Source organism: Epinephelus fuscoguttatus, linkage group LG9 (genome assembly GCF_011397635.1).
Source record: "Epinephelus fuscoguttatus linkage group LG9, E.fuscoguttatus.final_Chr_v1".
Classification (NCBI taxonomy): domain Eukaryota; kingdom Metazoa; phylum Chordata; class Actinopteri; order Perciformes; family Serranidae; genus Epinephelus; species Epinephelus fuscoguttatus.
Window position 1 is genome coordinate 38,569,344 of NC_064760.1, and position 24,344 is coordinate 38,593,687.

General features: G+C 40.3%; 3 protein-coding genes across 4 annotated transcripts in view; 2 read left to right on the forward strand and 1 right to left on the reverse strand.

The window, feature by feature from the left end:
* The first annotated feature begins 307 nt into the window (after window positions 1–307).
* On the forward strand, window positions 308–3,301 carry mgst2 (microsomal glutathione S-transferase 2). The gene is made up of 4 exons (XM_049585204.1): window positions 308–484; window positions 879–978; window positions 2,550–2,702; window positions 2,793–3,301. Exons 1-4 carry the CDS (start codon window positions 424–426, stop codon window positions 2,899–2,901), a joined length of 423 nt encoding a protein of 140 aa, XP_049441161.1. The 5' UTR covers window positions 308–423; the 3' UTR covers window positions 2,902–3,301.
* Window positions 3,302–4,602: 1,301 nt separating this feature from the next.
* Window positions 4,603–11,920, forward strand: LOC125894081 (short coiled-coil protein B-like). Of its 2 annotated transcripts, XM_049585206.1 has the most exons (4): window positions 4,603–4,733; window positions 5,400–5,468; window positions 5,564–5,644; window positions 7,094–11,919. In XM_049585206.1, exons 2-4 carry the CDS (start codon window positions 5,453–5,455, stop codon window positions 7,234–7,236), a joined length of 240 nt encoding a protein of 79 aa, XP_049441163.1. In that variant the 5' UTR covers window positions 4,603–4,733; window positions 5,400–5,452; the 3' UTR covers window positions 7,237–11,919. The 2 variants fall into 2 exon arrangements, with proteins under 2 accessions (XP_049441163.1, XP_049441164.1); XM_049585207.1 differs by lacking the exon at window positions 4,603–4,733 and having other exon boundaries at window positions 5,403–5,468; window positions 7,094–11,920.
* A 3,417-nt stretch (window positions 11,921–15,337) lies between these two features.
* The window catches only part of zgc:154054 (Alpha-1,3-mannosyl-glycoprotein 4-beta-N-acetylglucosaminyltransferase B-like), a 43,765-nt gene continuing 34,758 nt past the window's right edge, over window positions 15,338–24,344 (reverse strand). The window contains exons 13-15 of the mRNA XM_049585202.1: window positions 23,588–23,663; window positions 18,464–18,576; window positions 15,338–15,773 (exon numbers count right to left, since the gene is read on the reverse strand). Coding sequence (XP_049441159.1) covers window positions 15,756–15,773; window positions 18,464–18,576; window positions 23,588–23,663 — 207 coding nt within the window. The 3' untranslated portion in view covers window positions 15,338–15,755. The remainder of the gene's footprint in view (window positions 15,774–18,463; window positions 18,577–23,587; window positions 23,664–24,344) is intronic.

Here is a 24,344-nt window from a genome sequence, read left to right on the forward strand (position 1 = left end):
GCGATCTACAGGGACAGATGCAAAAACATGAAAACACAGAAACACAAACTTCCCCATCTAGATATTTGGTTTGTTCATTCTGGGCTACTGTAGAAACATGTCAGTGCAACATGGTGATATCCAAGAACCCGTTTCCTGTTTGTTTTCAGGTGATTAAACCCTAAAGAGTATATATATTATATTCCATTCCTGCCAATATGCCCCCTTAAATCCTACACACTGGACCTTTAAGAGCTTTAGTTCAGCCTTCCCTTTTTTCATTTATTCAGTAACAGGGCAGGGCTTTAATAACACAACGTGACAGCACTTGTTGTGGGATGAGCTAAAGTTGCCTTTCTCCCAGGAAGTACCTCCTGCTTGTTATGTAAAGTTTAATCATTACAGAAGGCAAACTGTGTGAAGCGCTGGATTTTCAGCAGAGCCATGGGAACAGATTCCCCTTTTTTGTTGGCTGCAGTGTCTCTACTGTCTGCCCTGCATATGGGTGAGCTTAACACGTCAGCATACCGACTTAAACATTCTGGTTCAGCAAAAGGTGTAGTGGGTATTTACCAAGTGCTCGTCTCACGCTCCCATGTCACTGTGGGTGTGTTTTTGGATTAAACTTTAAGTAGAATTTGTACTAAACATACTGTAGTGACAGTAGACTTTAAAAAACTCTTTTCATCGACACCCTAATATCATGGATCAGTGATTAATTAGGTCACCAAGATTTTAGCTTTAAAGGTCTGAAAACATGTCCATTAAAGGTAGGCCTGTGACAGCCTGAAAGCCTACTTGTGCTCTGGATTGTTGCACTGATATGTTACTACACAGTATTATGTTTTGTTTGAGTCATTTATAGAGACTCAAACCCCCCCATCACTGTCTCCTTCCAGGCTACCTGGCCCGTCGGGTTGGTTTGTCCAGGATGGCCCATAAGGTGCTGCCTCCCTCTGTCACTGGACCTCCAGAGTTTGAGAGGACTTTCCGTGCACAGTAAGAGGACTTACGTGTTTTCATAATCTAATATACAGCCTCTAAAATACTTGTCAAACCGTATCTGTCAGTGGTGTTTCACATACACCACAATCTATTTGATATACTGATTGTGCAAAAGAATAATCAATTTGGGTTGTGTAATGTATTTTGGGTTTTTACACGTTTCCATACATTAATGTTAAAAAACACGAACACACATATCCTCATACTGTCTGTGCTGGAACATCTGTATTCACCCACTGTCTGAAATGCTGCACTGAAAAAGCCCACACCAATAAAAGCTTCTAAACCAAAATCTTTACAACCGGACATGTTCCAGCAGGAATATGATCTGAAATCAGGGAGACATTAACAACACCGGCAACAAAGATTACATGATGACATAAGGAACTCTGTCAGAATATGGAAAAAATATAGAAAAGCATCATTAGACACAGCACAAGGGTACATTCATGGTCCTCAGAGGATGAATTCGATGGACTTTGGTGATCTCCCCACCAACAGGTTGATGTTTGTGGTGGAAATGACGCCAAACACCCCTGCCCCGTGCAAATATACTGACAGTATTGGGTGGTTGGGTTGATGGTGGTCTTTTGGAAACTCAAACCAACCCAACAAAATTTTAATGACTATGCCTAGGGTCCCACCTCTAACTGGGCAGAAAGCCGATCATAGTTTAGGGTAATAGGGTGGCCAATCAGTTTTTAGGTGTGGCTTGTGTCACCCCTGGCCACGCCCCTACTCCATTTAAATGAAATAGAGGACTGCAGGTCTGAAGTCAATCTGAATGCGGCCCGTTATGTACAAAAATAGATACATCCATTTAAAACATGTCCATCATACTGCCCTCATACTTCCTTGTGTCCTTTATGTTGGCGTAGCTTAATCCAACAGATGGCACTAGAGGACAGTCAAAAATTTCTGACAACAACAAACAAGGTGACGGTGAAGGAGGTCGTAATGATCTACCTTTTAACAGAGGCAGCATTTTAGACAGCTGTGATCTGATAGGGCATTAAATACACTGTGACATGTGGATGGAGAATTCTTTACACTATATTAGCCCACTGATTTGTTCCATTCCGCCGTTTTTAAAATGTCTTTGTCATGTCCTACAGTAGTATCTCACTTATGCAACACTGCCTCAGTGATTTCAAGTGGCCCTACTCCATTTTGTCCATATCCATTAACTTTCAGAAAATGTGCACAAATGTGGGTGAAATGACCCAAAGTATGGACAGAAGGATACTTTTGTGTCTGTATACATGTCTAACATTGAGCCTAAATAAACCATCAGTCTCATTTATTGTTAAATGCATGTATACGGTGTATACTCATGGTAGCCTGAGAGCTGTTTCAGAGTCTTTTACTCCTGGGTAATAATATAATTTTGGAAAAAAGAAACCCTGATTATAGAGTGAAGAAGCTGAGTGTCTGCAGTAAATATCAGCAATCAGCTATCCAAAATCATAATTTGCCATATCAAGGCTTTCTTCTACCCAGTCAAAGTCGATCAAAGGTGTTACTTTGTGAAAGTTGACCATGTGTACTGTGGTGTGTGTTCGCAGTCAGAACTGTGCAGAGTTTTACCCTTTGTTCCTGGTGACGCTGTGGACCTGTGGCCTGTTCTTCTGTGAGGTGACAGCAGCTGCAGGAGGACTGGTGTACATTATCGCCAGACAAATATATGTCAACGGATATGTCAAGTCCACCAAGAAAAGGTCATTTATCTGATACATTGTTTAAACAGTAATGACTTCAGTTAAAGTATTTGATGTGAGAATGTTGACTGAGTGCTCTCTGGTTCACAGGTTACCTGGGTTTTACCTGACTCTGGCTGTCATTGTCACTCTGTCTCTACTGGCTTTGATTGGAGTACTGCGTGGGATACTACACAAGTACTTTAACATCCATCTCTGAAGATTTCACCACTGCCTACTTATGCAGAACAGCCTATTAAATAGTAGGTGTATTTCAGAAACAGGATTGTTCACAGGATACTCATCTGTTTGTAAGTCTGCTGAGGTCTAATCAGTGTCATTTGTTTGATTCTAAACAAAGCCCAGGATCATGTTCTTTTAAAATGCTATGTTTCTGTAACCTCTCAGATACCTTTAAGTCAGACATACTTTGTGGGACAGCAATGACCTGTGTGATCTATTTTTTATAGTAACAAACACATAAGCCCGAGTGTGTCATGCATTTCATATTTCCATACATATACACATAGAATATTACTCCTCAGCACAGTGACATTTTATAAAACCAAAAAATTCAAGGTTGATTTATCAAAGTGAAATAAAGTTTGTGTTTTTATTTAGTTCATGAGCAATTGTCATTAATTTTAAACATACAAGGATGTCTTTTAAGAAAGGGTGGTGTTATGATTTTCCTTAAAGGAGCAGTGTGTACGATCTAGGGGGATTTAGTGGATCTAGTTTTGAGGATTGTAGTTTGCAACCAGCTGAAACTTTTTCCAGTTGGAATTCCTTCAGTGTTCATTGTTCAGGAGATTATTACCAGGGGTGAAATTATCCACAGAGCTCCTTCCTCTCCGAAATAAATGGACCAAAAGTAAAAATACAGAGCAGTTACATGTTACAAATCAGTATTTTCCTATGCTGTTTGGCATGTTGTAGGTGTGCTGCTATCCCAGCACCTGCTAATGTGTGCTCACCTTATTTCTGATCCAGACTTTCAGGAGGTTGCTACTAGGAGCTGAATTATTCACACAGGTCTGCTCTCAAAACCAAACAGGTGATTGAAACTGGCAAAACATTCAATAAAGCAGTTTAACGATAAATAACTAGTGTGCACGTCACAGAGGGGCTGCGAATTATGGTGGCCAACGCAACAAATGCGAATGGCCCTATCTAGAATCAGTGTATGTTTGTCTGTTCTGGGCTACTGTAGAAACATGGTGGTTCAACATGGCTATCTCCACAGAGAAGGACCCTCTCCCTATACAGAAATGAATGGCTTATTCTAAGGTAACAAAAATACAGCGATTCTTATTTACAGGTGATTATACACTAAAGAAAACATAGTTATTATATTATATTCCATTCCTGCCAATACACACTGAACCTTTAAAGGTTCTCAATACACAAATAAACTGTACATGTATACATACATTTACACACATAAAAAGATACATAATGTACATACACAGCAGCACACATGCATACTGTAAACATGTATGACTAAAATACTTAATCAAAGGAGAGACACCATCTATTTACCTTCAACCCAACGTGTATCCTCACCTTTACCTTTATGTCAGAATTCTGTACACAGTAATGATGGGATCCCCTCTCCATCCATCCATTATCTGTCTGTAAAGATGCACATCAGACGTCTTCCTGTGCTCCACATGTACTTCTGAGGATGCTGCACATAATTGATCTGTATTGATGTCATCATTTTGCGGTGTCTACATAGAGGTTGTGGCGTCTAGCAATGACACTAAACGATTAGAAAAGCCACGTATACACATCCTAAGTCCTTTTTACACAAACATTGAAACAGTAAGAGCACAATATTAATCAATAGTGGCTTGATTAAGGCAGCGTTATCGCTTTAATTTTCCTCCTGGTGTCACATCGCCCCCTGGCGGCTGCACTGTGTAATGGTCATACTGAGCACGGCTGGTGTTACACACACACAGGCTGTGGGAGTAAACACAAATACCTCACGATTTTCGTCCAAATTCTGCATTTCAGCTCAACAGCCCCTGTTTTTCAAGTCGTAAGGTATGTACGCCAAGTTCACATTATCGTTTATTCACTGCACTGTGTGTGGCAGCTGGAAAATTCAGCACTTGGTTAGTGTGTTAGCATGCTAACCGCTAGTTAGCATCAGGCCTGACTAAGCCTGCTAGCCGCCTCTGTCACCCGTTACAGTACGGGTAGGTAACGAGCCAGAGACATGATACCGGTGTGTGTGGGCTGCTGGACTCAGGTCTGCTTTGCTTCAGCTTGTATTAATGTAGTATGTGAAGTAACATCACTCAGCTACGGTGCATCTTTAGATTATAATGTGGAACTTATGGTAAAAATGCTTTTTTTTTGGTCTTTTCTGTTAAAATGCGTACCATATACACGGAGATAGGATTTCCATAACGCATACTGTTCTTATAAGACAAATTCGGCATGACACTTAACAGCCTTTTGTGAACTTTTAATATAGTGTACTTTTGAAATGAACGTATCTGACGTAAGTCCTTAGCACCCATCACGTTTCATGTAGATATTCCTATGTTTTGGTGAAGACACTTGAACACACCAGCGTTTTATTGAATGACGTCATTAATATAGTGGCCACTGGTCCAAGTCATGAAGTTTTCAACCAGGTGTTCCTTGTATTGTAAACATGTACACTAAGTTGGTTAAATAACGTGTTCTTCCTAAATCTTGCAGTGTTCCCCAGAGTCGCAGCCCTGCATTCCAAAAAGGAAGACGAGTACTTCACCATGAGCTCAGACGATGGTGAGGCAGCACACACACTCACTCTCACACTCACACTCAATATGTGTCCGTAGTTCATATGCCAGGTGTTTGACTGCCTCTTTCCATGGTTGCAGGTGACATGGAGAACCAGGCTGAGCTGGAAGAGAAGACGAGGCTCATCAACCAGGTGTTGGAGCTTCAACACACTTTAGAGGGTGAGTTACAACAAACACATGTACACACTTTTTCATTTTTAGACAGTCTAAGTGTCAGTATAGCAGATGCAAGAAATAAGGTGACTGGATTTAAATTATATTCTCAATATCCTTGTGAGATGACATTAGCTCACATCATTAAGGCTGTGTTCAGACTGGCAGCCAAATCTTATTTCTGGCATGTACAGTTTGGAATCAGCAGATTCCCCTCACCCGCTGTGATGGGCTGGGATATAAAGTAAAAAAAAAAAAAAAAAAAAACAATACATAAAAACACTGGTGAGTTCTCTCCTTGGAGCTGACATGAAAGCTATTTTGGTTTTTGGATGAGTTTTTATTAATGAGTCATCCATCCTGGAGTTACCAGTCTGACTGTCATGACTCCCTCCCTGTGTCTTGAATTTGGCACTGCAACTGCATGATGGGGCGGAGCTACCCTCCCTCTCTGTGTCCCAGAATGTGGAGACAGAGAGGGAGCTACCCTCCCTCTCTGTCTCCACATTCTGGGTCCGGTCCACATCCTCCCGCTCTTCTTCATCATCCCCATGAATATTACTATCTGACCCATTGAAAGTGAGCTGAGTTATGAAATGATTCTGTGTGCCCTGTTCCTCGGTCTTGTTGTGGCTGTGTCCTGCTGCCGAATTTTCGTCACCGATTCTCGGTCAAATGTTTCTACAAGCTTCTGACAGATGTGAAAAACACAGAATATCGAACATGTTCTGAAAATTTTAATAATGGATGAAGGTTTCGGACTCAGTGCGCAAACATAAGAAACACAAAGTGAGGTGGTATTTATTTTGAGATGAACAACAATTTCAGATGAAAAAAACGGACTCAGTGTGCAAAGACCGTAAAACATAGCAAAACATACCTCTCGGGTATCACATGTTTATAACTATCGAAAACAATGTCCTGCGAAATAAATATTAGGAGGACAGCTTTGTTTCTGTGTGTTCTGGCCTTTGCATTTAAAACCAGCTTACACTGACCAGTGTGTACATCATCCATCATGAAAGTGTGGTTGTAAAAACCAAAAACAGACCTAACATTATTCCACTTTTTTTATTCCTATTTTTGCAGTAGCCTTAGGCAGCTCTTCCAAACATTAAATACTGACACACTCTCTCATGCAGTGAAGCCAGACTGAGCTCCTGCTGAGATTTCTTGCATAATGAACTGCAACACTTTACACTTTAAGGATATTCTAGAAATACTGACACCAACTAACAATGGATTATTCTCCCCACATGTCGGGAATAAAGAGAAATCACACTGGGTAGAGTGTAAGGTGATGAGCATAATAATGTGTTGTGAGGAAGAAGAAGTGATAATAAATATGACAGATACTGGTGAAGGTCAACCATGAAGTCTGACGTTCACATTATTTTTGTTCTGTGTGGTTTTCTGTTGTATAATGTTGCTGATGACTGTGTTGTGTGTGTGCAGACCTGTCTGCCAGAGTGGACGCTGTCAAAGAGGAGAACCTGAAACTGAAGTCTGAGAACCAGGTTCTGGGTCAGTACATTGAGAACCTCATGTCTGCCTCCAGTGTCTTCCAGACCACTGACACCAAGAGCAAACGAAAGTAAGGAGAACCTCTGAGAGCCTAGACCTAATAATCCCACTCACATTCCATAACCTGAACCCAAAGCATCCTGGAAGACTGGACTCTAATAGTCGACACCATGGACCCTTCTATACTGCCTGAGTCTAAAACATGTTTCTGAGCAAAGATGGGTGTTTGCTGTGTGCACTAGGAGGCAGTGTTGTGTTTATCAAATCAGGATGTACACGGAAGAGAAAAGACGGCTGTTTATCAGTCCTGGTAGATCAGTCAGAAAACAAAGGGCCACATTTTTGATGGGCTCAACTTACCGGCACATGCACACAACTGGTTTTGAAATGTAAAAGTTGAAAAGTTGTGTGAGCTGTGGTTACTCCTCGTTGCATATGAATGCAAATAAGTATCTTTGTAGAAGCATGCTTTGACTTTAGTCAGCTGCAACTCAGACTTCCTCTTTCATCCCAAACATCTGCGATTCCAGGAACCTGAGCACTGAGCAACACCTGACCCGTCTCTTAACAGGTGGTCGTAAATTTGCTTTTGTCCAGTTCCCAAATTTTGTACCAGTTACAAATGTACAGAGGGGTTGTGAGGGAACAGCAGCCAGTAGTTTTTACAAAGCTCTCCTACTTTGCTATGAGCGTTTACATTTGGGCTAAATTGTGGTTGTTGATTAAAATTGGATTGATACCTAAATCAAGTGCACATTTAAAGCCGTTTCATACCGAGCATGGATTTTTGACCGGAAAAATTTGGAAATTTATAAAAGCTGATATTCTGGATTCCTGTAAGTGCTTGCACACCCCCAAGGAATATTAGGCGCAGGAAAAAATATTCAGACTGACTTCGATTTCAGCAGATTTCCACCTGCGAAAAATATACGTAACCAATGAAATCCTTTGTTCCAACTGTTGTCATACCTCCAGGCCATAGCTAGCTTGCTGCCAAAATGGGGGAACATCTAATTAATTTGCTTTCTCAACACCCATTATCGTACAACAAATATTGCGACGACTACCTCAACAACCAAATAAAGGACAGTGAATGGCTTGCTCAGCAGCTGAAATACAAGGATGGTAATGTAGCTGATATATATAACGTTACATGTTCATCACAGAATGGGGCTAGGTACAACAGCTAGCATTAGCATAACATTTTGGGTCTGATTAGGGTATGTAATGTGTAGCTAATGTTAGCCGTCTGGATGGGTTTTGGTTGTGTGGAGTGGACGCTGGCACCATTTAGGAGGAAACTCTTTGGGCCTCATTTTTGAAAATGAAAGACTTCACTGAGGATAATTTACACCAGACCCAGTGTGTCGTGTCAATTTCGCATTGCAGCGGTGAGAAACGGCTTTAAATTTGTTTAGGGGTTATTTTGTGCGGTAAATGGTGGCAGAGTTGACTCAGTAGTCAGAGCTGATTAAATATAAACATTCACAACAATGAACAAAATATGAATCAAACAAATTGAGGAAATGTGCGCAGGGCTGAAAAACACATTATGACATGATGATTGCTTTTTTTGGACATTTTAGAGGTTTAGATACCATGCAAATGGCGATTTGGAGGTAAATTCTTATGCTGCGTTTGTTATAACATTTCCAAAATCCTTTGTACCCCATGCCGCACTCTAATAGCCATCTGTACATGCAACACATATTCCAGTGAGACAAGGCAGCTAACAGCAGTAATAAAGCTAACCCAGACTACACAAAGTTAGCTGTACAGGTAGTGAAAAATGAACTGTATCCATTTCGCAAACTAATTACAGACAGCATGGGTTAAAAGCACAGAGCCCCACTCACATGATTAACATTAGCATTAAAGAGATCTGTTAGTGATGTGGATATGGGTATTATAGCAGTAATGCTATTATTGATCTGAAAGACGTATAAACTTTTCAATATTTAGTAGACAGCATAAACAGTAACGGTGTGTCTTACCTGTTTTTCCTCGACAGGTCCTGTGCAAAGCTATTCACCGCTTTATTAAAAACAGATTGCTATATGCTAATAGCTAATTCTGCCCCCTGAACGTACAGGGAGGTTTCCTTCTTGGGATATTTACGTACATCTGTCATGCATTGCTTGTGCAGTTTATGTAGTTAATATCAGAAAATCAACTCTTTATACAAGCTGTCAGTCATTTCCCTTAGTTTTCTGTTTCCTCCATCTCACAGATGATGATAATATTCATCATCAAGGAGAATATGTCCACAGTCCAGATAATGTTGAGTTTCTCTCAAAGCCATGCTCCCAGATCTTATTGGCCCCCAGGCACACACACGCACACACATACACTGAAAAAAGAAATTCCAATGCTCAACCCCTTCCAATTTTTGAGTTACAATGTTTGTGTTACACTTTCCTTTTCTCCTCGGGGCTTAAGGGCTTGATTCAAACACAATTTTTCTCAGTGTTTGTTGATGGGAAGCTGGTGAGGGATCATGTCTTTGTCACTGCACTAGAGACTCATATCGGCTTTTCACACGGCATTCTCTTAGCCTCAGCTAATGTAGCCCATTTTTACTTACACATTGTTTACCAAGGGTCAACCTAAGCCCAGGGCTATACAACTCACTTTCACTATCCCAGGGCTAAATGTTTGTTTGAACACATAATGCATGTTAACATTCTAACATGCTATTGTTTACTTAGCCTTGTTTCTCACACTGGCAACTTTTAGCCCCAGGTGAAGTCCATACTCAGGAGATAACCCTGCAAACTCGGGGCTAACTCTGCTCCAGAGCAGGCTAAAGTTGGCACACTTAGCATGTGCCAGGATTGTGCCAGTGTGATTTTTTTTTTTTTGTTTGTTTTTTATTCAGTTCAATTCGATTTTATTTATAAAGCCCAATATCACAAATCACAATTTGCATCAAAGGCAGCATACAACACCCCTCTGTCCTTCAACCCTTACAGTGGATAAGGGAACCCCCCCCCCCCCCCCAGCCTGGGGCTAAGGACAGTGTGAAAAGTCTACTACTGGCTGGTTGGGGTGTCTGCATTGAGACACCTGGTGACATCATATGAAAAGACACGCATGTCTGCTCCCTCCCTAACAGTGTAGTTAGGACTGACAAGGAGCTCAGCACAGAAGAAACTGGCTTTTTAAACTTGGGGAGAATAATAAAATGTTCCTTTTGTTATTTATCAGTCAGTATTGCAGCTATTGCCATAGATAGAGTAGATAGTGTTTTTGTTGATATAAAATGGCTTTATTGTTACTGCTTCTAACCTCTCTAAAGAGAGGCAGATCTAAAGGTCCCACTCCTTTGTCATTTCACTACAGTGTCACTTTTTTTGTTGCCATTTTGTTGCTGCTTTTTGCAAGTTTGCAAGGGAGTAAATTACACTACTTAAATGGCGACTGTTGCAGTTTGTAGCTGAGACCATGTGTCAATTTTTATTTGAACTCAAAGAATCGTGTGTATATGCTAATTGTTAAACTTAAAACGTCTAGTTTAGCCTCTCAATAAATCAGTAACAAATATGCATACTGTATTTATGCATTTAGATCAAACACATCTATGAAGTCTTGAAATCTCTTTAACCCTGATGCATTTGTACATTGTTTACATATGATTGTTTTATGTTGCTAATTTGAAATGACTTTAGTTTAATAAAGTGATGATCCTTTTTGATGAAATGTTTCAGTGATGTTTCCTAAAACTTATAATCTGTTTCATATTTCTCGTGCTCACAGAGTCACTAAGGGTGCTCGGAAGGACAAGTGACCCACTGCTTTGCCCTCTGCATTTTCAGTCTTGGTATATATACCGTATATACAGGCGGGTGTCAAATTAAAGGAAACGTAAGAAGAAATTAGAGACATAAAAAAATGCAGCTAGGAAGTGTCTGTTCATCCCTCCATTAGAGCTCCACACACTATGTATGAATCCATGACGGGGAGCACTGAAGCAAAAACTTAATAACACACTTTGTCTTATTTTTTATGTTTTTCCTTTCATTTGTCACCCACCTGTCAGTTTCTGTGGTAGACACAATCTAAACTGGTGTAGTCATTGATTGAATGATTCCACACAGGACATTGGTTTCTCTATATGCAACTAATGCATATGCTCTGGTTTCCCAGGAACATCTTAATATCAACATGTTTGTTACCTGAGAGAGACCCTGTTAAGATGTTTGGAAACTGGGTGTCACTTATAGACTGTTTCAAACTGGACAACATAAACATTCTAAATAGGTCCCTTTGTATTTCCTGTTTGAATGTATGTTAATGCTGAAGCTGACAGGAAGTAAACAGGGACCAAAGTTGTTGCCCTAGCAACAGAATAGCAACGAAACGGTCCATAGGCTGTAGGTGCAGCAGTGGTGTGTATTATGGAGCATGTTCTAGGGTTGGGTGATATAGAAAAAGTCAAATAGGCCTACCTCAATATTTTTGAGCAAATACCTCAATATTGTGACTATATTGAAGGGTTGACTATTGGTGCTTTTACAAAATATTTACACAATGAGATTTTTGATAAATAATCAGCAGTAATATGAATATAATGACTAAGTGGGTAAAGGAAAATAATAGAGCAGCAGAACGTCTTACCAGAACAGTCTGAAAACACTGTAACGTAGCCTTTAAAACCAGGACACCTATTATATGCAAAATGTAAGATATTGAGATATTTAGTCTCATATCACAGTATCAATATAATGTCAATATATTGCCCAGCCCTATCCTGCTCCAAGTAAATAATATTGTTTGGATCACTGTTTTTTCTGTGGTGTCTTTGTCTTTATTTCTCATTGTACCCCAGTGTTTGGTAGCTAGGCCCTTCAAGTTGAAGCCCCAAAGTGAAGAATTTGAAAGCCTCTCATTTTGCAGCCTATTAGTCAGTTAGGATATTGTTTGAAATTTTCTGATTGATACCCAGCCTTTGGCAAAAATATCAAAACAAAATCTCCTCTGTATCTTACACTGGGAAGCATGAACATGTTTTCTGCAACCACCCCTTTTTTCATTAAAAAAAGAAGCCACAGTTTCTCGAATGTTAAATGTCTAAACACAAACAAGCACACAAGAACTTTGCGTAAATAATCGTCCATAATTAGTTATGTTTAAATTAAGAACTGTCTGATTAAAGAATTAACAATACGTATTGTGAATCTGATATCAGTGTACCTGACACTTTTTGATACAATGCTACAGACTGCAGAAACATCTTGCTTTCACAAAAGAAAACTAAAATTTAGACACCTTGTAATTAAGAGTTACTATCTCGTAATGTTGGAGTATCTTATACCTTATTATCTCACATTTTAGTTGCTACCTCGTAAATATGTTACTATCTTGTATTTATGAGTTACTACCTCATAATTATGAGTTACTTTCTTGTATTTGAGTTGCTAACTTGTAATTGTCAGTTGCTACCTCTTATTCATGAGTTACTATCGCGTAATTTAGGAGTTACGATATCGTATTTATAACTGTCTGCCTCGAAATTAAGAGTTACTTCATCGTATTTATGACTAACTACCTCGTGTTAATAAGTTACTATCTCGTAATTATGAGTTACTAGCTTGTATTTGAATTACTGTTGTAATTGTGAGTTACTATCCCATATTCTTGAGTTAGTATCTGGTAATTTTAAGTTACTATTTTGTCATCATGAGAAAAGTTATCAGTCATCATCAACCTAAGCAGAATACTGGGCATGAATGGCCCTATCACATTAAACTGCTTTTATTTCCCTCTTATCGTGAAACAATGATAACACTGGTATGAAATCCTGATACAACAATCAAAGATCTTGTCATTACGATATGTCTGTTTTTTTTTTTTTTGTTTGTGACTGCACTTCTGAAACAGACAAAATTTGGTCAGAAACAGTATTGAGAGTAAGAAATATAGAATCACATAAAAATAATCCTGGGGACAGAGTTTTTGACACTCCCACACTGATGTAAAGTACTCTGCTCAAAAAAATGTAGGGAGCACTTCAACGACACATCAGATCTTGATGAACAAATTATTCAAGTTGAAAATCTTTACTGATGTATATTGTATAATTTGTTGAGAACAAAATCACGGAACAACAGTCAATGGAAACCAAAATCATCAACCCACTGAGGGCTGGATTCAAAATCACACTGAAAATCCAAGGAAAAAATTTAAATCACAGGCCGATCCAACTTGTGTGACTTTTATCATGGCAACTCATGATGTGACTCAGCAGTGTGTATGGCACCAGCATGCTCCTGATGAGTCGATGGATGCTGTCCTGGGGGATCTCCTCCCAGACCTGGGATGAGTGAGCTCCTGGACAGTCTGTGGCAGTACTTGGCAGTGTCAGATGCACCGATACATAATGTCCCAAAGGGGCTCAACTGGACTCAGGTCAGGGGAATGACAGAACCAGTCAATGGCATCAGTGTCTTCATCATCCAGGAACTGCCTACACTCTCCGGCCACATGAGGCCGGACATTGTCCTGCACCAGGAGGAACCCAGGGCCCACTGCACCAGTGTAAGGTCTGACAGTCGCTCTGAGGATTTCATCCCGGTACCTAACAGCAGTCAAGGGTACTGTTGGCTTTGACACAGAGGTCTGTTTGCCCCCCCCAAGGATATGCCTCCACAGACCATCACTGACCCACCACCAAAGCGGTCATGCTGGATAATGCAACACACCACTAGAGGGTGTTTATGCCACCCTCTTGGAGTCTGTTTCTGACAGCTTGGTCAGAAACATGCACACCAGTCTGGAGGAGGTCATTTTGTAGAGCTCTGGCAGTGTTCCTCTTGTTCCTCCTTGCACAAAGGAACAGATACCGGTCCTGCTGCTGGGTTGATGCCCTTCTATGGCTCTGTCCAGATCTCCTGGTGTAACAACCTCCATGCTCTTGAGACTGTGCTGGGAGACACAGCAAACCTTCTTGCGACTGCATGTATGGATGTGCCATCCTGGAGGAGCTGGACTACCTGTGCAACCTGATTGGACTACAGGTACCGCCTCATGCTGCCAGTAGTGACAAGGACACTAGCAGAACACAAAACTAGAGAAGAGTCAGTCAGGAAGGATAAGGAGAGAGCAACTGTCTGTGGCCACCACATGTAAAACCATTCCCTTTCTGGGGGTTGTCTTGCTTTTGCCTCGATTGCTCCTGTTGTCACTTCCATTTGCACCAAAGCAGGTGAAACTGATTCACAATCACTTGTGCTTCCTAAATGGACAGATTGACATCCCTGAAGTTGAACTGACTTGGTGTTAGACTATGACCATCAAGAGTTCCCTTAATTTTTTAAGCAGTGTATGTTGGTAATGATATGACCTATTGATCGCACTGGATGTTGTTTGAGACTTTTCCACTCTGGCAAGGATACAAATTTTTTTTTTTTAAGATATTTTTTATGGGCATTTTTTGCCTTTAATTGATAGGATAGTGAAGTGTGAAAAGGGGAGAGAGAGAGGGAGGGAGAGACATGCAGCAAAGGGCCACAGGCTGGAGCCGAACCCGGGCCGCTGCGGCAACAGCCTTGTACATGGGGCGCCTGCTCCACCACTAAGCCACCAACGCCCCGCAAGGATACAATTTTAAATGAATAATTCTAATTCTTTAATTCTACATAAAGGTTAAAAAAAAAAAAAAAAAAGTGTTAGTCACTGTCAGTACATTTTGACTTCCCTACCGTGCCCATTGGTTCCTTTTGAAGATGTAAATTTAATCAAAATACACTGGTGTGTGTGTATGAGTGTGAGACAGAGGAAGAAGATATATCAGGCTTTGGATAAACATGCAATACTTTGTTTCTTTTAGTCTTACCATAGGACTTCTTGACAATAAATAAAATGTTGCAAACCTTATCCTTTGATATAAATTGAAACAACTGCATCAGACTCATGTTTATATGTGCCAGTGTCTGGCTAATAAAAGCATACCTGAAAACCAGTCTATTTGGTGGTTGTCAGAACTGATACAACTTCCCCTATTTAGTGTCACAACAGTGAAACATCTCTGCATGGCACAATAACACATAAGACCACTGTTACACTTTGTGGGATGTGTTTAGCGGTTTTGAATAGATTCAAGTGTGCGGAAATCTTTTTTTTTTTTTTTTTTTTTTACCATGTAAATGCAGGATAAACAATCCAAAAACAAGCTGGTAGTGTATTTTTTTCTTTATTTGTTACAACAAAATATAATGTAATAGCATAATAAATTACTCATGGAGGAACTCTGCTGTTTTAGCAGTGAACTCTTTGATAAGTGGAGTGTCTTTAAACAGCTACTCTGAGCCAGCAATGTGGCCAATTCAGTCAGCTCACAGGAGAGCTGGATTCCCTTCATATTCCATAACACAGCATGTTTAATATTGCAGTTTTAATTCAAACTGTGTGACCTTAAACACAAATGTGGGTCCTGGTTCCTCATGAGCCACAGTCACAGTTGGTTAAGGCACTTCATGTAATCCTTATAAATAAAAGCTCCTGTAGTAAAAGTCTTTATCCAGCAGGTGGAGCAGTTTGCTCAGGTGACGCACTGGACTTGATGGCAGTGTGGTTTCCTCTGCGTCTGCGGTCTTCAAACTTTAATGAGTATCTGACGGACAGGAACAAGAGTGAGTCTTAAGCAAAGCTTAGCTGCTGTAAAACCACACACACACACACACACACACACACACACACACACACACACACAGTGTGACAATGAAGATAAAAACCTACGCCAGCCAGTGCATAGCTTAGTTCAACTTTCAACCATACATTCATTTTAAATTTTGCTACTGTTAATTTTCTTTGTCCACTTCCAAAGACGATGACACTTCTTTCAAATTGCAATGAGAAGGCTGATGACTTTTTTTTCCCTTTTCACTGAAAAATATCTGACTGGAATTGAAACCTTGTCTATTGAAATAACAGTGGCATCCCCAGAAACTTTTCAAAGGAGTGGCACACCGAAACCAAAAGCTGTAACAAAATTTCAGGAATTCTATTATGCTGTTGAAATATATAGGCAAGTTGAAATTTGGAAGTTAAGGAATCACATACTTTGGTTTCCTATTTTACAGTTAATATGACCAATTATCAGATTAATTCTGGTACAGTTGAGTTCCCCAACAATCCTGTTTTGATGTGTAATGTATCTATACATGTTAGGTCATTAATTGTTCTTCAAATATGCTGATTGTCCTTTTGCTTTAAAAGACAAGAATACAGTTTTAATTTGAAGGACATTGATTGTAAAGAAGAAAACATTTAATGGGAACAAGCCTTCTTAAGTTTAAGGGAGACTCATTGGTACCCATACAACCCATTTTCCTAAATTTGGAGGGTTATTTTTTCCCCCTTTCTGACAGGCTAGCATGATGTGGCTGGCACCAATGGATGCCTTAGGTTGTCAAGTTTCACAAGATACCACTACCTTCACACTGGCCTAGAAGCCACAGCCTCTTAAATACAGTAACATCAGCCTAAAAATATTTTTCCCAGGGCTGTCAAAAAATGCATTGTCATTTGTGGTCCTCTATGCACCATTCGGCCCAGCCAAAGGGAGTGCAGCCAATGAGAACAATGAAGTAAAGTTGTCCCAGTCTTACATGTCACAGTAGTGACAGGAAAGTGAGGGAGGTTTCAATCAAGCCAGGTGTGTTCATGCCTTGGGAACAGGTCTAATCAGGTAGGTCGGGAAATTTGTGTTTTGATTTGGTAAGAGGAACTATACTCCCTGTCAGCATTTGAATGGAATGTGGCAAGGTCAGTAGAGACTAACACACATGCATGTGTGAGTACTCATGTGACATAGTTTTAATGCAAGTCACTGGTTAGATTTCTTTAATTAGATGGTTGGATTTTTTTTCCCACTTGCGTCGGTGTGTGTGAGTCATCATGACAAAATGTGGTAGTAGTGGGATCTACCACATAATGGTTTTGAGTACTTTGGCAGGTGTAATATGTCTGCGTGTCTTTCTGTGGACAGATTTTTGTGATAATGTCACAACTGCGCAAGATGCAGTCCATAAACATTAAAGGTGTTATGGAGATCAAAATAAACTTTTAGAACTAAAAGCTCTGTGTCATTACAAGTTTAATGCTAACTGCATACAGTACATACAATGGGCCTCATTCACACACTGTTCTTGACAAGACATTTCCCACCTAAGCAGTTTTCAAGAAGATTCTGACATACATCAATGTTTTCTTATTTGGGATTTGTTCTTAGGTAAAACAGAATCTACACACACTCAAGAGCACTCATGCACAGCTTGAACAGCACTGTGGTGTTTGTCTCTGTTCTCTGTCCTGACAGTGCTACTGTAATGCATACAGCTTGTGGTTTGCAGGTCGGGTGATTGAATTACACCTATTTTTTTTGCATCCCTTGCATTTGTTTGATTTTACATTCACTCCTGTCACTACTAAACATGACAGCTCGTTTGGCATTCACTCTCTGCAGGAGCAACTCCACTTCTTAACAGAAGGGGTTTTTTTTATGTCTGGTGCTCCCTCTTATTTTCTATTGGGCATGCTTGACCCTGCAGTCTCATGCTGTTTCATGTTGATTTGTGGAGTGTTTACCTATGCTAATTAGGATCAACTGTCACATGGTGCCAACTAATGAGGACACTGGGATTCATCATGATAAGAACATAGATGCGAAAAATTCTGCCATTTTAGATACGTTGTGAATTTAACAGAGTTTTCATAGGACTTTTCTTTAGAACAAATTTAAGAAAACACTCGCCTTATGCTTCCCAAAAACTTTACATGCATGTGTCTTGCTGTCAGTATGTGCTTTCTTTATTTGATCTGTAGTTTCATCAGTATTGGAACCCACTGGCTATCACTCTCACGAGGATAAGCCTCTGGGGGAGACGGTAGTAAGCTGATTTCTAGGCCAATAGTTCTTCCCTCTGTCAGTCATTTCAGCTTATATCTGTAAACAGATATCTGCATATGAATGCAGATAAATAAATTAAAAACGTAAATCATTGTCAGATAATAGCAGATGGGCTCCAAGATTGCATTTCGGCCAAGGCGATCGGCCTCTCTACATGACTCTCTAGAATGCTTCAGATACCAAAATCTTGTCCAGATTCTGCATTCATATGCAGACATCTGTTTAAACACATTATAATTTCGTATTGACTGCAAGTGTGTCTAGGTTTGAATATGTAAACATCCTCCACAGTGCTGCTGTTTAATTAAGCAGTGCATGTAAGTACACACTCACACACACTCTCAAACAGAGGCGAATACACACATGAACAAACACAAACTGTCAGGTCAGACCTCACTCAGCAGAGCCCAGACGTCGGCGTCAGAGTGAACCACCAGGCGTAGTGCTGAGATTGGCTGCAGCATCTCTTCAATCTCCCCCTCAGCTATTCCATTCTCAAACGCACCTGAAACACAAACATGCACATTTGTCATGTTCTATGTGCAGGTATACGGCTGAAAGCACAAACAGTCCAGCTAACACTGTATCTCCTTTTAAAACGTTAAAGTCTTTCATAAACACACACAGACACAGACATATACAGATACAGACACAACACAAACTCCTCATGCACAGTGGCATGCAAAAGTGTGGGCACCCCAGGTCAAATTTTGTTTACTGTAAGTAGAAGATGAAATGATCACATGAACACATGTCTTCAATATTTAAAGCAATATTTTTTAATTTCAATCTTTTACAGTTTTTAAAATAACAAAAAAAGGAAAGGGCCTGAAGCAAAGGTTTGGGCACCCTGCATGGTCAGTGCTTAGTAGCGCCCCCTTTGACAAGTATCACAGCTTCTAAACACTTTTTGTAACCAGCTTAGAGTCTTCAGATCTTGTTTGGGAGACTTTTTACCCATTCTTCCTGCAAAAGGTGCAAATAGATTCTTGGGCCGTCTTGCATGCACTGCTCTTGCGAGGTCTATCTACAGATTTTTAATGATGTTTAGGTCGGGGGACTGTGAGGGCCATGGCAAAACCTTCAGCTTGCACCTCTTGAGGTAGTCCATTGTGGATTTCGAGGTGTGTTTCGGATCATTGTCCTGTTGTAGAAGCCATCCTCTCTTCATCTTCAACTTTTTAAAGATGATGTAATGTTTGCTTCCAGAATTTGTTGGAATTTAACTGAATCCATTATTCCTACCTTTGACATGTTCCCGGTGCCACTGGCAGTAACACAAGCCCAAAGCACGATCGATCCACCCCCGTGTTTAACAGTTGGACAGGTGTTCTATTCATGAAATTCTGCACTCCTTTTTCTCCAAACATACAGTGTACCTTTACTCATTGCATTCAGAAAGTTCTATTTTATTTTTATCAGTCCACAGGACTTGTTTCCAAAAAGCATCAGGCTTGTTTAGATGTTCCTTTGCAAACTTCTGATGCTGAATTTTGTGGTGAGGACACAGGGAAGGTTTTCTTCTGATGACTCTTCCATGAAGGTCATACAGTGGTGGAAAAAAGTTTTCAGACACCCCATGCATTTGTGAAATATTGCATTAAGAATCACTCTTAGGTCTTCAAGTGCAATTTCTTTCAGCACAGTCACAGCCAAAATACTAAATAAATCCTAAAAAAGCCATTAAAAACTTAAAATTGATTGGTTCCTTAAAAATACATAAGAAATTTTGAGTATTGGGTCATTTTGGTACCAGTGATGAAGGTCGTTCTTTTTATTAAAAGACACAATTTTTATTGCCAAGCTTCGTGTCTACATAAAGCCAGCACATTTGAAAGTTCTTCAGACACAAAAATGGCTAAAACAAGGAACCTAACACAGGAAACACGCCTGAAGATAAAGATTCTCAGCCAGGAAGGGTACAGCTGCCGCCAGATAGCCAGGAAGTGCAGATGCAGTCCTTCAGCAGTTGGATACACTCTGCAGAAATACAGACGAACCAACAGCTTGGAAGACAAACCAAGATCTGGGCGTCCAAGGGTTTCTCCAGCAAGAAATGACCGCATCCTGATCCGCATGTGCAGGCAAAACTGCCGAATGACATCACAGAAGCTGCAGCAGCAGTGGTCAAACCAAACTGGTGTCCAGTGTTCCACCCGCACTGTACGTGGCCGACTTTTATGTCATGGCTTAAGGTCCTACAAGGCTATCAAGAAGCCCCTGATCAATGAGAGACAGAGGTTAGCCCGGCGTCGTTGGGCCCAGGCACACAAGAACTGGACAGCCAGGAATTGGAAGAAGAATTTGTGGTCAGATGAGTCCAGTTTCCACCTTTATCTTCCTCCTGCTAATGTGAGGGTACGCAGAAGGCCAGGCGAAGCATTATCTCCAGCATGTACAGTACCTACTGTCAAGCATGGTGGAGGCAGTATCATGGTTTGGGGATGCATGAGTGCTGCTGGTGTTGGTCATCTCACTGTCTGTGATGGCACATTGAACTCTACCAAGTATGGTACCATTCTCTAAACCCACATGCTCCCTTCTGCGCGTGCACTGTTCCGTCGAGGTAAAAACTGGATGTTTCAACAAGATAATGCCCCTTGCCACACATCCAAGGCCAGTAGAACTTGGCTGCAGGAGCACAGTATCCAGGTCTTAGAGTGGCCAGCTCAATCCCCGGACATGAGCCCCATTGAAAATCTGTGGTGGATTATCAAAGGTCTGTTTCAAAGCATAAACCAAAGAATTTAGAAGAATTAAAAGCAGTAATTCAAGAAGAATGGGACAAGATTACCCCTCAACAGTGTGAAAGGCTCGTGGGGAACATGCCAGCCAGGATTAGAGCTCTACTATGTGCCAATGGCAGGACTACTAAATATTAATTTGATGATGTGATGGTTTATTTATTTTTTGTTCAGTTTTGAACACATTCTCTGTTATTTGTTGACTTTGATACCGACAATGTTGAGAACTGACATATTGAAACTGTCAAGAATTTAGTTTTGTTAGTTTTTCTTGTAAACAATAAACAAAAAAATATAATTTCTATTTGTTTGTATCTGTCTAATGCAGCCACACCTTTTGAAACACAAAAAAGATTTTTCCACAAATATTTCATGATAATATTTGAGATTGTGTAAAATTTTAAGGGTGTCCGAAAACTTTTTTCCACCACTGAATTTGTACAGGTGTCGCTGCACAGTTGAACAGTGCACCACCACTCCAGAGTCTGATAAATCTTTCTGCAGGTCTTTTGCATTCAAACAGGGCTTTGCTTAGCCTTTCTATCAATCCTACAAGCACCTCTCTCTGAAGGTATCTTGGTTTTCCAGACCTCAACTTGACCTCTACAGTTCCTGTTAACTGCCATCTCTTAATTCCATCACCAACTGAGGAAACAGCTATCTGAAAACACTTTGTTATCTTCTTATAGTCTTGTCCTGCTTTGTGGGCATCAGTTATTTCAGTTTTCAATGTGACAAGGGAAACCACAGTGCTAAAATGCTAACTCATGTCCTCATTGTAGGACTTATTCCTGCATCACTCTACAGAATGTTATTTTCATTATCAGATTTTCACTTTGTATCAAGTGTATTTTCAATTATTAAAAGAATGAATGGGCTGCTGTGGATCTTCCTGTAGGCAACATTGGCAGCCGTTTAGGGTGTTGGCAGTTTGAGTTTCACAAAGACAGGAAGTTCAGAAACTTTTTAGAGGAACCCTGCTGATGTGTGTTGGTTGTGCAGGCTTTATCTGTTTCCTTTAACAGCTGGGTTGTGTAATAATGGACACTTGCTTTGTATCTGTGTGTAATGTGATCAAACAAGCCTCACCCGCATCTAATTAGATCATTCAGTCATTAAAATTTCATCCTATCAGCTGAACTGGTGCTTCACTGTGTTGATGACATGTGTACACATATACACCACGTTCCAAATTATTATGCAAATTGTATTTAAGTGTCATAAAGATTAATTTTTTTGTTTTTCAATTAAACTCATGGATGGTATTGTGTCTCAGGGCTCTTTGGATCACTGAAATCAATCTCAGACACCTGTGATAATTAGTTGGCCAGGTGAGCCCAATTAAAGGAAAAACTACTGAAGAAGGATGTTCCACATTATTAAGCAGACCACCATTTTCAAGCAATATGGGAAAGAAAAAGGATCTCTCTGCTGCTGAAAAGCGTGAAATAGTTGAATGCCTTGGACGAGGTATGAAAACCTTAGATATTTCACGAAAACTTAAACGTGATCATCGTACTGTTAAGAGATTTGTGGCTGATTCAGAGCACACACGGGTTCGTGCAGATAAAGGTACAATGAGGAAGGTTTCTGCCAGACAAATACATCGGATTAAGAGAGCAGCTGCTAAAATGCCATTACAAAGCAGCAAACAGGTATTTGAAGCTGCTGGTGCCTCTGGAGTCCCGCGAACATCAAGGTGTAGGATCCTCCAGAGGCTTGCAGTTATGCATAAACCTTCTATTCGGCCAGCCCTAACCAATGCTCACAAGCAGAAACGGCTGCAGTGGGCCCAGAAATACATGAAGACTAATTTTCAAACAGTCTTGTTCACTGATGAGTGCCGTGCAACCCTGGATGGTCCAGATGGATGGAGTAGTGGATGGTTGGTGGATGGCCACCATGTCCCAACAAGGCTGCGGCGTCAGCAAGGAGGTGGCGGAGTCATGTTTTGGGCCGGAATCATGGGGAGAGAGCTGACCTCTGCAAAATATGTGGAGTTTCTGACTGACCACTTTCTTCCATGGTACAAAAAGAAGAACCGTGCTTTCCGAAACAAAATCATCTTCATGCACGACAATGCACCATCTCATGCTGCAAGGAATACCTCTGCATCATTGGCTGCTATGGGCATAAAAGGAGAGAAACTCATGGTGTGGCCCCCATCCTCCCCTGACCTCAACCCTATTGAGAACCTTTGGAGCATCCTCAAGCACAAGATCTTTGAGGGTGGGAGGCAGTTCACATCCAAACAGCAGCTCTGGGAGGCTATTCTGACATCCTGCAAAGAAATTCAAGCAGAAACTCTCCAAAAACTCACAAGTTCAATGGATGCAAGAATTGTGAAGCTGCTATCAAATAAGGGGTCCTGTGTTAAAATGTAACTTGACCTGTTAAGATGTTTTTGATTGAAATAGCTTTTGATTTCAGTAAATATGACCTCCTAATGCTGCATATTCAACAAATGACTATTTTCAGTTCTTTACAACCTAGAAAATGTCTTGAAACTCTGTTGTGCATAATAATTTGGAACAGTGCATTTTAAGTTTTTTATTTTTTAAAAAAATACTGTTTTCATTGGGAGGTTTGTTCAATAACATTTGAATTAAACTTTAACAGCTGATGACTTGAAAATTATGCTGACTGTCATTTGCATCAACTATTTTTATTAAAATCAGAGAAAAATATAATTTGCATAATAATTTGGAACGCAGTGTAGATGTCTTATTTATTTGTATTGTCATCAGTTATGAATGTTTTTGATGTAGTTACCGATAATGATGAAGTCCTGATCCGATACTTTGTAGGAAGAAGACGAGCCAGCCACTATTCTCTCTCGGGCCGACGCCTGCAGGAAGAAAACAAAACATGTATCACGCAGGTTTAACATGCAAATGTATCCGATGACAGAACAGAAAGAGATCTGAGATCTTAATCACATGCCAACACTGTGACTTCATTTTTCTCTGGAGAGCCTCACTCAGTATACTGTAAGCAACCAGTAATGTCTTCCTGATACTAACTGATATCAATCAGTCTGATGACAAGTAAAACAGTCTGGGTATTGTTCTATACTGTTTTTGACTGTTAAATCAACTGACAGAAGCTATGGAGCAATGCAAATGACACAAGTTATGGGCAAACTCAGTGATGAACAAACTCAAATTGCGAACTTGACTAACTAAAGCTGGTAGGGGGATAAGACAGGCCCAGCCACTCCTTAGTGCTCCTGATCCAAAGCACCTCCCACCCTACCACACACACACACACACACACACACGCACACACACACAATCCAATCTATAGCCTATGATTAACAGTTCAATAGTTTGCAGTCCAAGCTGTTCTTTTAATGTTTTCTATTGTTATTATTATTTTTTATAAGTGACAAAATATAAAATAAAAAACCCTCTCTATAATCTTTTTGGCCTTGTCGCTGTCTCAAAGGGATTTCTCTGTCCCTTTAAGAGAGTATTCTCCAGTGTTCATTGCTTCGGTGCAGCTTTGCCTGAGTTTGCCTACTTGAATG

Bases quoted from the DNA above. Each gene is read 5' to 3' on its own strand.
- LOC125894081 (XM_049585206.1), top strand. The intron at 5,645-7,093 runs GTGAGTTACAAC...GTGTGTGTGCAG, and splicing joins GCTTCAACACACTTTAGAGG to ACCTGTCTGCCAGAGTGGAC.
- mgst2 (XM_049585204.1), top strand. From the start codon at position 424: ATGGGAACAGATTCCCCTTTTTTGTTGGCTGCAGTGTCTCTACTGTCT. The intron at 979-2,549 runs GTAAGAGGACTT...GTGTGTTCGCAG, and splicing joins GAGAGGACTTTCCGTGCACA to TCAGAACTGTGCAGAGTTTT. The intron at 2,703-2,792 runs GTCATTTATCTG...TCTGGTTCACAG, and splicing joins GTCAAGTCCACCAAGAAAAG to GTTACCTGGGTTTTACCTGA.